Source organism: Sinocyclocheilus rhinocerous, unplaced genomic scaffold, assembly GCF_001515625.1.
Source record: "Sinocyclocheilus rhinocerous isolate Xijiao unplaced genomic scaffold, SAMN03320098_v1.1 scaffold1180, whole genome shotgun sequence".
NCBI classification, from domain to species: domain Eukaryota; kingdom Metazoa; phylum Chordata; class Actinopteri; order Cypriniformes; family Cyprinidae; genus Sinocyclocheilus; species Sinocyclocheilus rhinocerous.
In genome coordinates this window covers 210,133-223,384 of record NW_015665886.1, presented here as the reverse complement: position 1 = coordinate 223,384, position 13,252 = coordinate 210,133, and the positions used below count along the sequence as shown (strand labels likewise).

At 35.7% G+C, this 13,252-nt stretch overlaps 1 protein-coding gene and 1 long non-coding RNA gene across 4 annotated transcripts in view; one reads left to right on the top strand and one right to left on the bottom strand.

Annotated features, from left to right (window-relative positions):
- Positions 1-7,453: 7,453 nt before the first annotated feature.
- On the bottom strand, positions 7,454-9,031 carry LOC107731640 (uncharacterized). 2 transcript variants are annotated; one of them, XR_001638791.1, is made up of 5 exons: positions 8,845-9,031; positions 8,117-8,153; positions 7,991-8,017; positions 7,823-7,904; positions 7,454-7,519 (listed from the first exon to the last, which is right to left on the bottom strand). It is a non-coding gene; the product is annotated as an uncharacterized LOC107731640 (long non-coding RNA). The 2 variants fall into 2 exon arrangements; XR_001638790.1 differs by lacking the exon at positions 7,991-8,017 and having other exon boundaries at positions 8,845-9,029.
- Positions 9,032-9,148: 117 nt separating this feature from the next.
- Positions 9,149-13,252, top strand: part of LOC107731637 (EF-hand calcium-binding domain-containing protein 7-like) — a 14,339-nt gene continuing 10,235 nt past the window's right edge. For both annotated transcript variants that reach the window (XM_016542777.1, XM_016542776.1), the window contains exons 1-5: positions 9,149-9,428; positions 9,751-9,962; positions 10,056-10,142; positions 10,245-10,440; positions 11,891-12,012. In XM_016542777.1, coding sequence (XP_016398263.1) covers positions 9,320-9,428; positions 9,751-9,962; positions 10,056-10,142; positions 10,245-10,440; positions 11,891-12,012 — 726 coding nt within the window. In that variant the 5' untranslated portion in view covers positions 9,149-9,319. The remainder of the gene's footprint in view (positions 9,429-9,750; positions 9,963-10,055; positions 10,143-10,244; positions 10,441-11,890; positions 12,013-13,252) is intronic.

Sequence of the window (13,252 nt, the reverse complement as noted above, 5' to 3'; positions counted from 1 at the left end):
TATAGCAATATGACAAAGATTAATAATTGTTAGAATTATTATTTTAAAATAAATTCATAAAATAAATATTACTATATTTCACTATAAAATAAAAAATGATAATTTAAGAAAAAGAATACACTTTGTTTACAGTACATCTGTAAAAATATAACACTAATATTTATTAAACAAAGTGCATATACTTAAATCACAGCTTTTTGCAGCATGAAAATCGCACTAAGCCACATCATAATTTAAATTTTATTATTTTATTTTTTTTATTAATCATGCAGCCCTAAACAAAAGGCAACATCAAATAAACAAACAAAAAAAAAGTACTAATTTTATTTTTGTTTCAAGTAAGTACATTTAGAAAAATAGTCATTAATACAAAGGAATAATCTTGGCAGTGGCTGAACACATGAGGCTAGTACTAAAGCTACGCATTAAAATGCTTCAACTTCATGAGCTGTAAAACAAAAATGATGGAAGGAGACATATCAGAACATAATGCTGTAAAGCTGAAATACCAAGGGGAAAAAGTACAAGCAATTTTTTTCACCCCTCTTTGTGCGAGTTAATGACGGCCATTAAAAAAAAATCCATTACAACTATAAATGTTATCAGGTCACAAAGGGGCTAGTGCGTTACAGCCTGAGCGAGGTCTGGAGCCACACACACACACACATGGAATGAGGAGAGAACGAACAGGTTTTGGTTTGACTGTCTTACTCGATATACTATAGAACAAACGGCAAGCCATAATACTGGAGTGCATGATACAATTTTAATGGATGGTGCTAATATTAACCATATCTTGATATCGAGTCATGCCGTACTTAGTTACACATCTTGAAACTCTTAAGAAGCTTAACAGTCCATGGCGAAAAGACCAAATTGCTGAATTTTGAAACGCTGTTCTTGTTCTTCTCAACTGTAGCAATGCAAAGTGTGTGACAAGTGTGTGTTTTGTTAGGTCAGCTTAAGCTTTTGTCCTTGAGACAGCCTCTAGAAGTGATAAAGAGAGAGTTACGTGATCCACCTTGAGCGGGCACCAGCTGCCGCCCATGTCGTACATCGAGAAATGATCCCTCAGCGGCTGCCAAAACAAAGAGACAGATCCACCATGAATACTCTTCTGTATATCTGTGCATGTGTAGTTTTCCAACATCTGTTGTTGCTTTCTCAAATATATATCCGTGTGTATGCATAGATTTCTCCCCGTATCAGCCCTAATGGGACTGTATGCCAGCAGTAAGAACACTATTTTCGCAGCGACGCAGCACACCGTGTATTGTAGAATCAACATTTTGTCAGATTCCCGGTGAAAGGTGGTGGGGGGGGGGACCTTTCAGAGAATGGATTCAATGTAAATGTGTCTGAGATGGGATGGCAAGGTGTCGGCAGCGCTGTCTCATTTTGACTACGCTGGAAAGACTGACAGCCTCTTCAGACATCTCGCCGCTTTCAGACTGACAGGATGTTCAGTGTACATCAAACAAGCTGACAGAGAACTGCGGCTCTGCCAAAACCAGAACCGTTCAGAATTATATGCAAACAAAAAAAAGCATAGTGCATGTAAAAGTCTGTGGTATAATATAATATACTATGGCCCGGTTTCATAGACAGGGCTTAGCCTAAACCAGGATTAGGCCATAGTTCAATTAGGACATTTAAGTAATTTTTATAAACATGCCTTAGAAAAAAGCATTAGTTTTAGGATAAATTATTCTTTTTATCTATGGTATTTATTTTTACTTTCCATATTTCATCATCATTTTGTGCCTTCATAAATTACTGCATGGAGGGAAGGGGCAGCTCGAAAGAACAAATCAATGATGCACAAGAAGTTCAACACTACGTCTGTGAAAAGCACTGAAAATGAAGAAGCAAACGGCTCCCAGCATGCTTTGCTCCAGAATGAGGAACACTGTAAACCAATGGTAGAACAGCATTTGATCTCTTTGTATGTTGATATATGAATATAAATATATATTATATTTTTTCTGGCTCTTATTAACATGACTTTTTTTTGGGCATGTATGCCTCGCTTTGATTTAGCAAATGAAACCACTTGATCCTTGTGTGATGGCTTGTCAGAAACCTGTTTGTCTCTTTTCAAGCTTTGATTTTGGAATGATTGAAACTGGAAATCTGTTCAATACAGCTTCCTGGCTGAGAGGGGGTCAGCAGGTGTCTGTTTCCTTTCCTGGGGGAAAGGAGAGTGATTGGTGCAGTCGAATGCCACTGCTGCCCCCTACTCGCAACCAGAGATTCCTGTATATTTTATGGTTGATTAAATAAATAAATGAGTTCAGTACTTTGATTCGTATTTTTCTTATTATCAAATGTTTAAGAAAACCTGGAAATATTATGGAATTGTTACTTCCAGACCTATCTTAAATAAATTTCAATAGTGATATATATATATATATATATATAAGTATATATACACACTACTGTACAAAAGTCTTTGGCCACTAGTATTTTCACTGTGTGGAATGACGAAGAATCAGACAAAAACTGAGACTAAATCCAGAAGAACTGTGGCAATGTCTCCAAGATGCTTCAACAAACTTTTGTGCAAAGCTACCTGAAAAACTGTGCAACTGTACCTGCACCTTGTTTTAAATGCAAAGGATGGGCACACCAAATATTGATTTAATTTAGTTAAAGTTAATTGATAAAAATTAATTTATGACATTTTTAAAGCATCCTCAAACTTTGAGGCCCGGTTTCATAGACAGGGCTTAGGCCTAAGCCAGCATTAGGCTATAGTTCAATTAGGACATTTAAGTAATTTTTATAAACATGCCTTAGAAAAAAGCATTACTGGTGTGCATCTTACGACAAAACAAAGGCACTGAAATGTTTTAAGATCAGTCAGTGCAAGTTTCTTTCAGTTGAAACAGCTCAGATTTACATTTTAGTCTAGGACTAGGCTTAAGCCTTGTCTGTGAAACCGGGGGTATGTCTATTAAATTAATATTTAAGACTGAGATTAATTGGACTGATAGAATTACACTGCAGTGCAAAAGTTTGGGGTCAGTAAAAATCTTTTATGTTCACCAAAAATGCATGTATTTAAAAAACTGTAATATTGTGAAATATTCTTACAACTTAAAATTACAATTTACTGTTTTCTATTTTAATATTTTAAAATGTAATTTATTCCTGTGATGGAAAAGCTACATTTTTAGCATCCATTACTCCAGTCTTCAATATCACATTATCCTGCAGAAATCATTATAGTATGCTGATTTAATGTTTAAGAAACATGTATTATTATTATTATCAAGATTAAAAGATTATACTTTTTTTCAGGATTCTTTGATGAATACAAATGTTCAAAAGAACAGCATTTATTTTATATAGAAATATTCTGTAATATTATAAATGTCTTCACTGTCACTTTTGATCAGTCTAATGTATCCTTGCTGTATAAAAGTATAATTTGTTTTTGTTTATATATGCATGAAATTATCCTATTAAGCAGTTCTGTGAAATTACTCCGAAATGATCAAACTTGTAAAATTAAGTTGCTGTTAAATTAATCATAATTTAACTAGAAATAACTTTCTGATGTCATGATATTTTTATGTATTATGAAGATGATTTGATGAATTCTCTGCCACAATGGTTGCACGTATATTGCTATGTGATTGGTAAGGTGTGCTAGCATGTTACCAAAGGATTCTGGGTAGTTGCTAAGCTGTTGCTAGGGTGTGCAGGGTCAAAACAGCCCACCTTACTGTATAAAACCACTACTAATTACTGTAGAATTACATGAATCTCTGTAATGTGACAAGCTTTTGAAGTTACAATGAGTACAATACAAACCCAGGTAGGGGAGTGGGGGACATACCTTAAGATTGCCTTCAGAAATTCATAAGAGCTGCCAGTCTGTTTCATCCCTGTGAAAGCAACATAGATAGATCACCACACACTTTATCTAGCTTAAGATCATTTTGTGAATACACGAATGAGACACGTGCACATGTAACTTATCAGGTAAATCCATCCATCACTCATAGATTTTGTAGACTGCTGCAGCTGCCAGAGCTGCTAGATGATCTAAATGCAAATGATCTGAAATGCACTGACTAAATGCATCTCATACTCCTGTGGGACGCGTGTGTGAACAAAACAGAGAGCAAAACACATGCTGAGAGTTGCTCAACTCTACCCTCCCCACCCAAAGCCCTCTAATATACAGCAGCCCTTTAATTGTGCTGGTGTTTTCCATCAAAAAGACTAAAATGTTCCCCAAACAGACCCCATTTATCCTTCAGCAGCCCAGGATTGATGTGATATTAGCAGGGTCTGTGACCCCGTCCCGGCCAAGAACCAAAAACCTATTTGTTTTATTACATTTTAAGGAATTTTTAATGCAGTCTATTAAGGCTGTCTTACAAATCTCCCATGGCTCTACCCCATCTGCGGCCTGATCAATTTTTATACTGCTGATCCGTCCCCTTCCTTCTCATTTTGTCATCGCAAAATTCATATTATATAGGATTTTCTTATGGAAAACTTGCCATAAAAATACGTTACTACATCTGCTGATGCGCACGGGAGGCTGCTGCGCGAAGACGGAGAAGGCTTTGGTGAAGATAAAATTTGTTTCAGCGGTAAGCAGAACTGTTTAAATGTTATTTATTTTCATGCTCCAAAGAAAATATATTGTGAAGTGCAACATTGATTTAGAACATAACAATGTCTCCGTATGGGCGTAGAAGAGGTGGAGGCAGGGGCCGATTTATGAATCCTTTGCTCAGCTCCTTTAATTGAATTTTCCAAATCTCTCGCCACACAGAAATAATCAATACCCTCGGTCCAGGCGACAAACCTGCCTCAGAATTATTGCACTCTTGTCTTTTCCCATTTTGCGCTCATCAGCAACATGTAGCGTGAAGCTCGGGACTTGGTAATGCCTGAATGAGCCAGAAAATTTACAGCCGATCTGATTGTTTAGGAGGGATGGCCTCTCTTGAATGCTTGGGAAAAACTTTTATCAGTTTCGCCATAAACATCTTGCTTGCCAGTTGCCCTTTCGCCCAAAGTTATGTTTTGGGAAGCCATTAGATGAAGGGGCTTCCGTTAGGGACATGGATTCAGCGGTTTGCCTGTCAAAGTTAAAATATCCTTGTGGATTTTCTCAGCTGTGCCTGGTGCTCAGCTTGCTTTTACACGAGTAGTGTCATATCCTCGCCGTCATGTGTCATCCGCACCAGCTCCTGTATGGCTCAAGTGACACTGTCTGTTTGAGAACTCTAATAGCAATGATGTGTCTCTATGAAATCCAGGGTATTAGTGATCTGTGCCAGGACCTAATGGTGTCCCAAGAGAGCTTCAAATACAACATCTTCAACTACTTACAGTACATATGGTTTGTCGAAGTATCATTTATTTAAAGCTTAATAATGCTGCTGCAAAAATAGTTCTGGGCCAGTTGTGAATGTAGAAAAATATCCAATAACCTTATGAACACAAATTAGGGAACTTGAGGTAATTTCAAGCTTTGACTTCAAACCCTACTAAAATGTAATGAGAAAAACCTCACTGGAACGAAACACATTATTTGTACAGGACATACTCTGATGCTCAGTTTGATAACTGAAGTCTGCTTACTGAAACGATCCGTATTTAGCTGCATTTCTGTGAAAATGTTTTCACAATCTTTTCCTGGAGACAAGTAATTTGATTTCGTCACACCAATCTAATTCACAATTCCAACACAGAAAAAGCCAGAAAAAGGCCTTTCATAACACAAATGACAGAAAAAAAAATCTAAATTAAAATGTTGATACATTATGTTGATATATAATATAATATAATATATACTGTATTTTAAAATGCAATTTATTCTTGTGATGGTAAACCTTAATTTTCAGTAGCCATTACTCCAGTCTTCAGTGTCACATGATCCTTTATAAATCAATTTAATATGCTGATTCTCTGATTTCTAATTATTATCATTATAATTTTAGTGCAAACCGTGATACTTTTTTCAGTATCCTTTGTTGAAGAGAAATTTGAAAGAGAAATCTTTTGCAACATTATAAATATCTAAACTGTCACTTGATTGATTTAATGCACCCTTGCTGTATAAAAGTACTGATTTCTTGAAAAGAATAGCTAAAGCATCAAATTAGTCAAATCTGGACCAAACTCTACATAATGGCATAATTTTTACATAATTTGTATAATTTTTCATAATGGCTTTTTTATACATCATTTGTTTATTGTCAGTGTATGTTATAATGTCTTAAAAGGGTTGATTCTCTTTCTAGGGACGTAAATGTGAAAACACCCTTTTACTGTTGTTGTTGTTGTTCTCTACATTGATAAATTTCATGCTCCACCATGTGATCAAGATCGTGACATTCCTTTGGTGTCGAGCTACAAACAACATATACGCAGAGGTCCTCGAGTGTGACTAATTAAAACAATTTCAAGCGACCTTATCTTAAAAACATGCTGAACTTCATCACAATCCAACCATTGAGTTGCAACAAATCAGCATTGTGCGATTGAATCACAAGTGCAGCTTTGCTGGGGGCTGAATGTGTGCTTGAAATAATCTAATTAATTCTCTTGCAGGAAATTTGCTCGATAAGGACACTGAATTCCGAGTTCGTATTCAATATCCTTACTAAGTCTGTGAGAAGACAAGCTGACTAAGATATTCATTTATTTTTAATACATGTTTAAAAATATTGGAAGACATATTAAAAGGTTGGCAAAATCTTACACAAGGACCGTCGTCCAATCACACTCAAGATCTCTTCTACATTTTGCACGAGAAATTCTCTTGGGTTTGACTCCCCAAATGAATACTTTCTTAAATGAATCATAAGCTCGCTCTCTTTATTGATGTTTTTATATATATTTAACTAGCTTCCTCTTAAATGACTGCACTATAAAATTCAAAACTAATGCTTGTCTTGATGGATCACACGGAGCTCTGTGTTAGTATGCGTTGGAAAGGAAATAGGTCTTTTCTTAAACTCTCCTTATCCAACTATTTTTAGTGCTATGTAAATCAACGAGGCTTTTGGCTGGTGATGAAACTCCCTCCATGTCCTGTCATTAAATTCTGATCAGTCATAATGGCTATCAGCCAAGTGGGACAAAGGAAATATCCAGTAATGAGGAGAAATTTCTGTCTGTTCCACTGCTCCAGTTATACCAATGTTAGTAGCTTCGTAAAAATAGACCTTAATGGCACTCTGGTTTATGTAAAATATCGAGTAAAAAGTGTAATATAGTAAGTCAACAACAGAATAAAAAAATTAAACCATGCATGGGCCAACAGCTAAGCAATAACATTATTAAAAATGAAGCATGTCTTTTTATCCTCTTTTCTTTTTTCAATTGTACTTTTTTATTTGAATAATCTCAAATATTATTACTAAAATGACAGGAATCATCAACATGTTTAAAAGGACATTTCTACATCCTTACCTCTCAGCATCTGTCATGGGCTCTTTTGTTTGAGGGGGATTCGCTTTCTTCCCACCTGCTCTGGAATTACCTGCTGATGAAGCACTAAATGTCAGCAATTTATCAAATCAGCATGAGCAAAGATATTATTAATGGCTATGAAGACAGCTAATCTAAATGCAATATCACTAGATTACAAGAGACCCCAACTGTACAGGATTTAGGCAACAACATGACATGAGCAGGGGATTGTTTATGGTGATTACCGAAAGCGAAAAGAACACACACATCTTACACTGTTCACAATGAAAAAATCAAAAATGAAAACTCCTGGGGGGCAGAATATAAGTTTTATAGGTCTAAGAAAATACAGTAGCTAGTCTGTGGGTTTTAGTACCTGCAGGTTTTGTTGTGGGACTCATTTGGGTTCCAGTCATAGGGGAATAGTCTCTGTTTGGTGCTCGCCTCTTAGCTGGGCTCTAAAATAGATTCATTTGAAGCATTGGTATAGATTTCTTTGTTATTTTACTTTTAATAACAAAGTCTTTAAATTATGGTTACTGACATGGTTCTGATGTCACTTTAAAATGGGCTGAAATAATAAACATTCAAGGAATGTGAAAAAGCCATTTCTGTTCTGAAATAAATGGTAGAGATGCCTGACGATGTGTTCATGATTTAATGAACTCACGTTTTCTTTGTCTTGTAACTGAAGGGCTCTCTTCACGCTGTATAGAAAATGAGAGTTTATTAGAGGAGTCAAAAGATTAACATCATTATCAGCAGTTAATTGTCATTTTTGTAATTAATGCTTTAACAGTTTTGGGTTTGCTAATTTATGTGGATGATATCCATACCAGCATATGTGAATCTACAAAAAGACACCAAACAGATATTCAGTACTTTATGTATGTATTTACTTTCATACATGATTACATTGTACATTAGATGTGTGTTTTTAATTCCAATTACACTTGTACACTTTCAAGTTCAATAGCTTTATTAGAATATAGCGATTGCTAGATGATATTAATATTACGTGTGACAATTCTTGAACTAGCTATATTAGGTTTATCTGTGAGTTATGATACTAGTAACGTTACTGTAAAACCCCAAATTCATTAAGACTTAAATCCAGGGTGTGACATTGAAGTATTAAATATTTCTTAGTATTTGTCTCACGTGGGGGACCTTGAACAGGTAAAATGTTAGTTACATGGTATTTAATGAAGTAGTACTATGGTACCTATTATTCAGTATAACGGCGTAACGTATTTTGGCAGTAATGTTGAACAGCATAAGAGTACTTCTAGCAAATTTTTCGTAAATATAACATGAACACAAACATATATCGTTGAAATTATAGTATCTTATAGTTATAGTAAATATAGTAAATTATAGTATCGTAAGTACACTTACGGCATTTTAAATATTTATATTTTTCTTGTGGTGGAGTTGACAGGCGGTTTTGTAGTTTGGCGCGGTGCGGCAGTAATTTAGTCCCCCGGAAACATTTATCTGTGATTCTATATACTTGATAAAGTATTTGACAGTGTTAAACTCTATTTTACCCTAGAAATTTCATAAAGTATGAGTTAAAATGTTGTTAGAGTAAAGATGGAGTTGGCTGCCGCGATTATATCACACACACACACACACACACACACACATCTAATTAACAAATATTGTATGAGGAGCACTGAAAGCAGTTGTTTCCCGTTATCTCATTTTAACTGCGCACCGGGTTTGTTTACACACGGCAGCCATGGCAATCAGACTCGATAGTGAACAACACCACCAACCATAAAATAGCCCACAGACTTGCCTCTCTAGCTTACTGCTCTTATCACAACATGCTTTGATATTTCGCTTGCATATTTAATATATTTTCGTAATGCAGCGCTCAGAGGAAGAGAGGTTTTATATGAAGTGCAGGGCTGCTTATCTGTCTGTGTTCAGATCCAGCCTGGTTAATATGACTTCTAAAGATCAGTTGTGCACGGGTGAGCATAATTCAACTCAACATCTTTATACCTGCACGTTGGTCATAATATAAAGGCTAGATATTATTGATAATATCAATAAATGGGTAACACTTTATAACTAATTCATAATTAGTTACTTAGTTCATAATTCAGGAACAACACGTTGTAGATAATGCACATTCAAATAATATAGTATAATCAACATCAGTACATTAGTGAAAGGGATTCAATATATCTTCATAGATATTTGCTATTTAGCCAATGTCAGTGCAAAATATTATCACTAGCTTAATAGTCAATGTATACAATGATTGTCCATCTTTGCTGGTTTGTCTCTCAGTTCTTCAGAAAGCAGGTAGAAATCCATCACAGAAAGCTTTAGACAAATATTGGCCCCCAGGAACCAAGAAGCTGAATTTTGATGACTTTTGTGAAATACTTAAGAAAGAAAAACCAGCAGAACCAGACCAGCTTATGAGAATTTTCAAGAAATTTGATGTCAGTTGTGATGGATATATCTCACACGAAGAGCTCAGCAGAATCCTTACTTCAGTAAGTGTTAAATTTGTTCCATTCGCTCTTTACAACAATGTTTGCCTGCTTTTATAATCATTTCACGTTTGTATTTTGATTTGTTTGTTTTAGTCTGGTGAAAAAATGTCACCTAAGGAAGTGGATGAAATCTTTTCCTTAGCAGATGTCAACAAAGATGGGAAGTTAGACTATGCAGAGGTATGATCTCCAAGCATTTGGTTGAAAAAGGGTGGTTTGTAATGACAATTGACAAATTATAGTATAAAATAGGTGAGTTGAATTAGCCAGCCTGCTGTTTAGTTCTGCAGGCTTCTCGAGTCTACTGCAGAGCAGTGTCAGACCGCAGCACTGAAGAAGCTTGAGGCTGATGCCAAACTGAAGAGGCAGAACTTTGGCAACCAGTTGGACAACTCCCCACAGAGCTCAGAGTCCCAACCTGAGCTTCCAGCTTCAGAGACACAACCCAGAACAGAGCTGGAAACCACACAGAGGAAAGGTATGATACCGGGTCTGCACACAAGCACAAAACATAAAAGCACAATATATTATAGTGTAATATATTAGTAATTTATAATGCTACAGAATGCTTTTGCCTTCACTCTCTTTACTTGGAGTGAGGAATTTAGGGTTTAGGTTTTTTGGTCTTAAAAGGAAAATTTGCTCAACCCTCAGGTCATTCAAGATGTAGAGTTTGTTTCTTCAGCAGAACAGATTTGAAGAAATTTAGCATTACATCACTTGCTCACCACCAGTGGATCCTCTGCAGTGAATGGGTGCCGTCAGAATTAGAGTTCAAGCAGGTGATAAAAGCATCACAATAATTCACGACTTCAGTCCATCAGTTAAAGCAGTGATCCTCAAATCTGGCTCGCGAGATCCACTTTCCTGCAGAGTTTAGCTCCAACCCTATAATCAAACAAACCTACCTGTGATTTTCTAATGATCCTGAAGACATTGATTAGCAAACTCAGGTGTGTTTGATTAGGGTAGAGCTAAACTCTGCAGGAAAGTGGATCTCGCGAGCCAGATTTGAGGATCACTGAGTTAAAGTCTTGTGAAGTGAGAATCCATCATTAAGGCGTTTTAACTTTAAACATTCACTCCTGGCCATAATAAAAAAATGTCCATCCCGTTTTCCTGTCACATCAAAATCCACCAACATGTTTGTTTAGAACTGTTTTGGACTGTTTTTATTTGTAAGCAGTGCTTGATCTGTGCATATTCCTCAATTGATTAAGGAACTGATTAACCTTTTCACTGGAGAAAGCAATATTAAGGATTTGTGTTTTAGCAGGAAGTAATTGTTTGGAGTTAAAAAATGCTTTTCACTTCACAAGACGTTAATTGATGGACTGTTATTATCAGCTGTTTGGACTCTCGTTCTGACGGCACCCATTCACTGCAGAGGATCCACTGGTGAGCAAGTGATGTACTTATCTACATGTTGGATGGCCTGAGGGTGAGTACATTTTCAAGGTTTTTTTTTTTTCTTTTGGATGAACCGTTCCTTTAAAATTTGACAGTACAAGTCAGGTCGGGTTCAATCAGCTCTGCTTTACAGAATGGATTTCACGTTTGGGTGTACAAAGAAGCAAACAAACACACAATTCTGTTTCCATTCCTCACACTGCAGTCTATTATATAGTAAGTAATGATTAAGCTATTGATCTCCCCTCATGTGTGATGAAAAATCATTTGGATTTGTGCCATAATGTGAACTCAATAGAGGGTTTGCATAGGGAGGAGCTTTTAAAACCTTTTGATTAAGGCAGCCATTTGTCATTATTATGAGTAAGTGCAGAACTAGTGATAATTTGCTTTTGCTTTCGGGTGTTCAATTTTAAACATTGTTTTAAAGTGTGCAGTTCATTGTTCATTTTCTTTTTTGGATTTCTAAGTGATGCAGCTGTTGTAATGAAGATAGTTTCTATTTTTGCATATGACAGACAGTCGCTCATCATCCAGACCATCTTCAGCTCGCATTCGTCGGTCATCTTTATCCACGGTCATCACCATGGGCGCTGGCAGCACTAAGAGTGGCAGACTGGTGGAGCCCAAATCTCTACAGGTACCAGCTGCATTGTGGGAGTGCCGGTTTCTTTTGGACTTTGCTTAAAATCTCTCTGCTAGAACTCTTAAGAATAGAGGTTACGGTTGGGATAAGATTACACAATCAAAATATCATTAAAATATGTAGGGCTGCAACTAACGATTATTTTGATAATCGATTAGTTGTTCGATTATTTATTATTATTATTATTTTATTTTTTCCCCCGATTAATCTTTTTTCATTTAATTCTTTTTTTATTTTATTGACAAAAAACACATTATTCCACATTCTGCCTAATGTCCTTCAAACAAACGTGTCAACTGAATGCTATGAAAACATAGTGCTTAACAATTTATTAGACCTGCCATAATAAAGAGAAAACACATTTTAGGAATCTGTCAAAAAAAAAATTTTAATAAAAAAATGTTATTGTCATTTAATGGGCAAATAAACTTAAACAACTAAATAGTATTTATTCACATAAAAAAGGCCTCCTATGCCCTTCATAACAACTTGCATTCTTGCTGGCATTGTTTTTGTACTTTTTTTACTGTAATTGGGTATCTGAAAAAAAAACACTATAAAGCTCTCTGCCTTTCTTTCATAGATAACAGCAATAATTATATTATAGCATTAGAAATAGCCTACTACTGGTACTAAAGAGCTTACACATATTGGAGGTCTAACCAATACAGAAAGCTAAAAAATGATTTTGGTAATCACCAGTACTGTTAGTTTAGAGCAGCAGTGGCACAAACCATAATTTGTTAAAAACCTTACATAAATTTGTTTTAATAAATTTGTTAAGCATTGTATATAGTGAATTTAGTTTAAATCTCTGCATTAAAAATTTAAGTAATAAAGATGATAAAGACGAATAAAATCACAAACTCAGCGGTAACCAATAGGTAAGAGTAATGTTCTGCAGGAACACACGTTCACTTGACCACAGTCACGTCATAGCCCGATTCGGACGGTAATTGTTTCTCATATGGACATCTGTAAAAAATAAATATACTTCTCACCTCAGTGATAAAACTCATGGATTCCGAATAGGGCTTAATGTCATTTCTTTATCCTGTTAAAGGCGGTTTTGAAGCGTCTGATATTTATATTCAGACAATTACACGCTTTTATCCCCTTACAGTTCCTACTCTCATAAAATATGCGCAAAGCATGTTGACCTTTAAACCTTAATTTAACTTTCAACAACAGATATTTCAGCACAATAAATGTTTTTGCGCTGATTATTAATTGT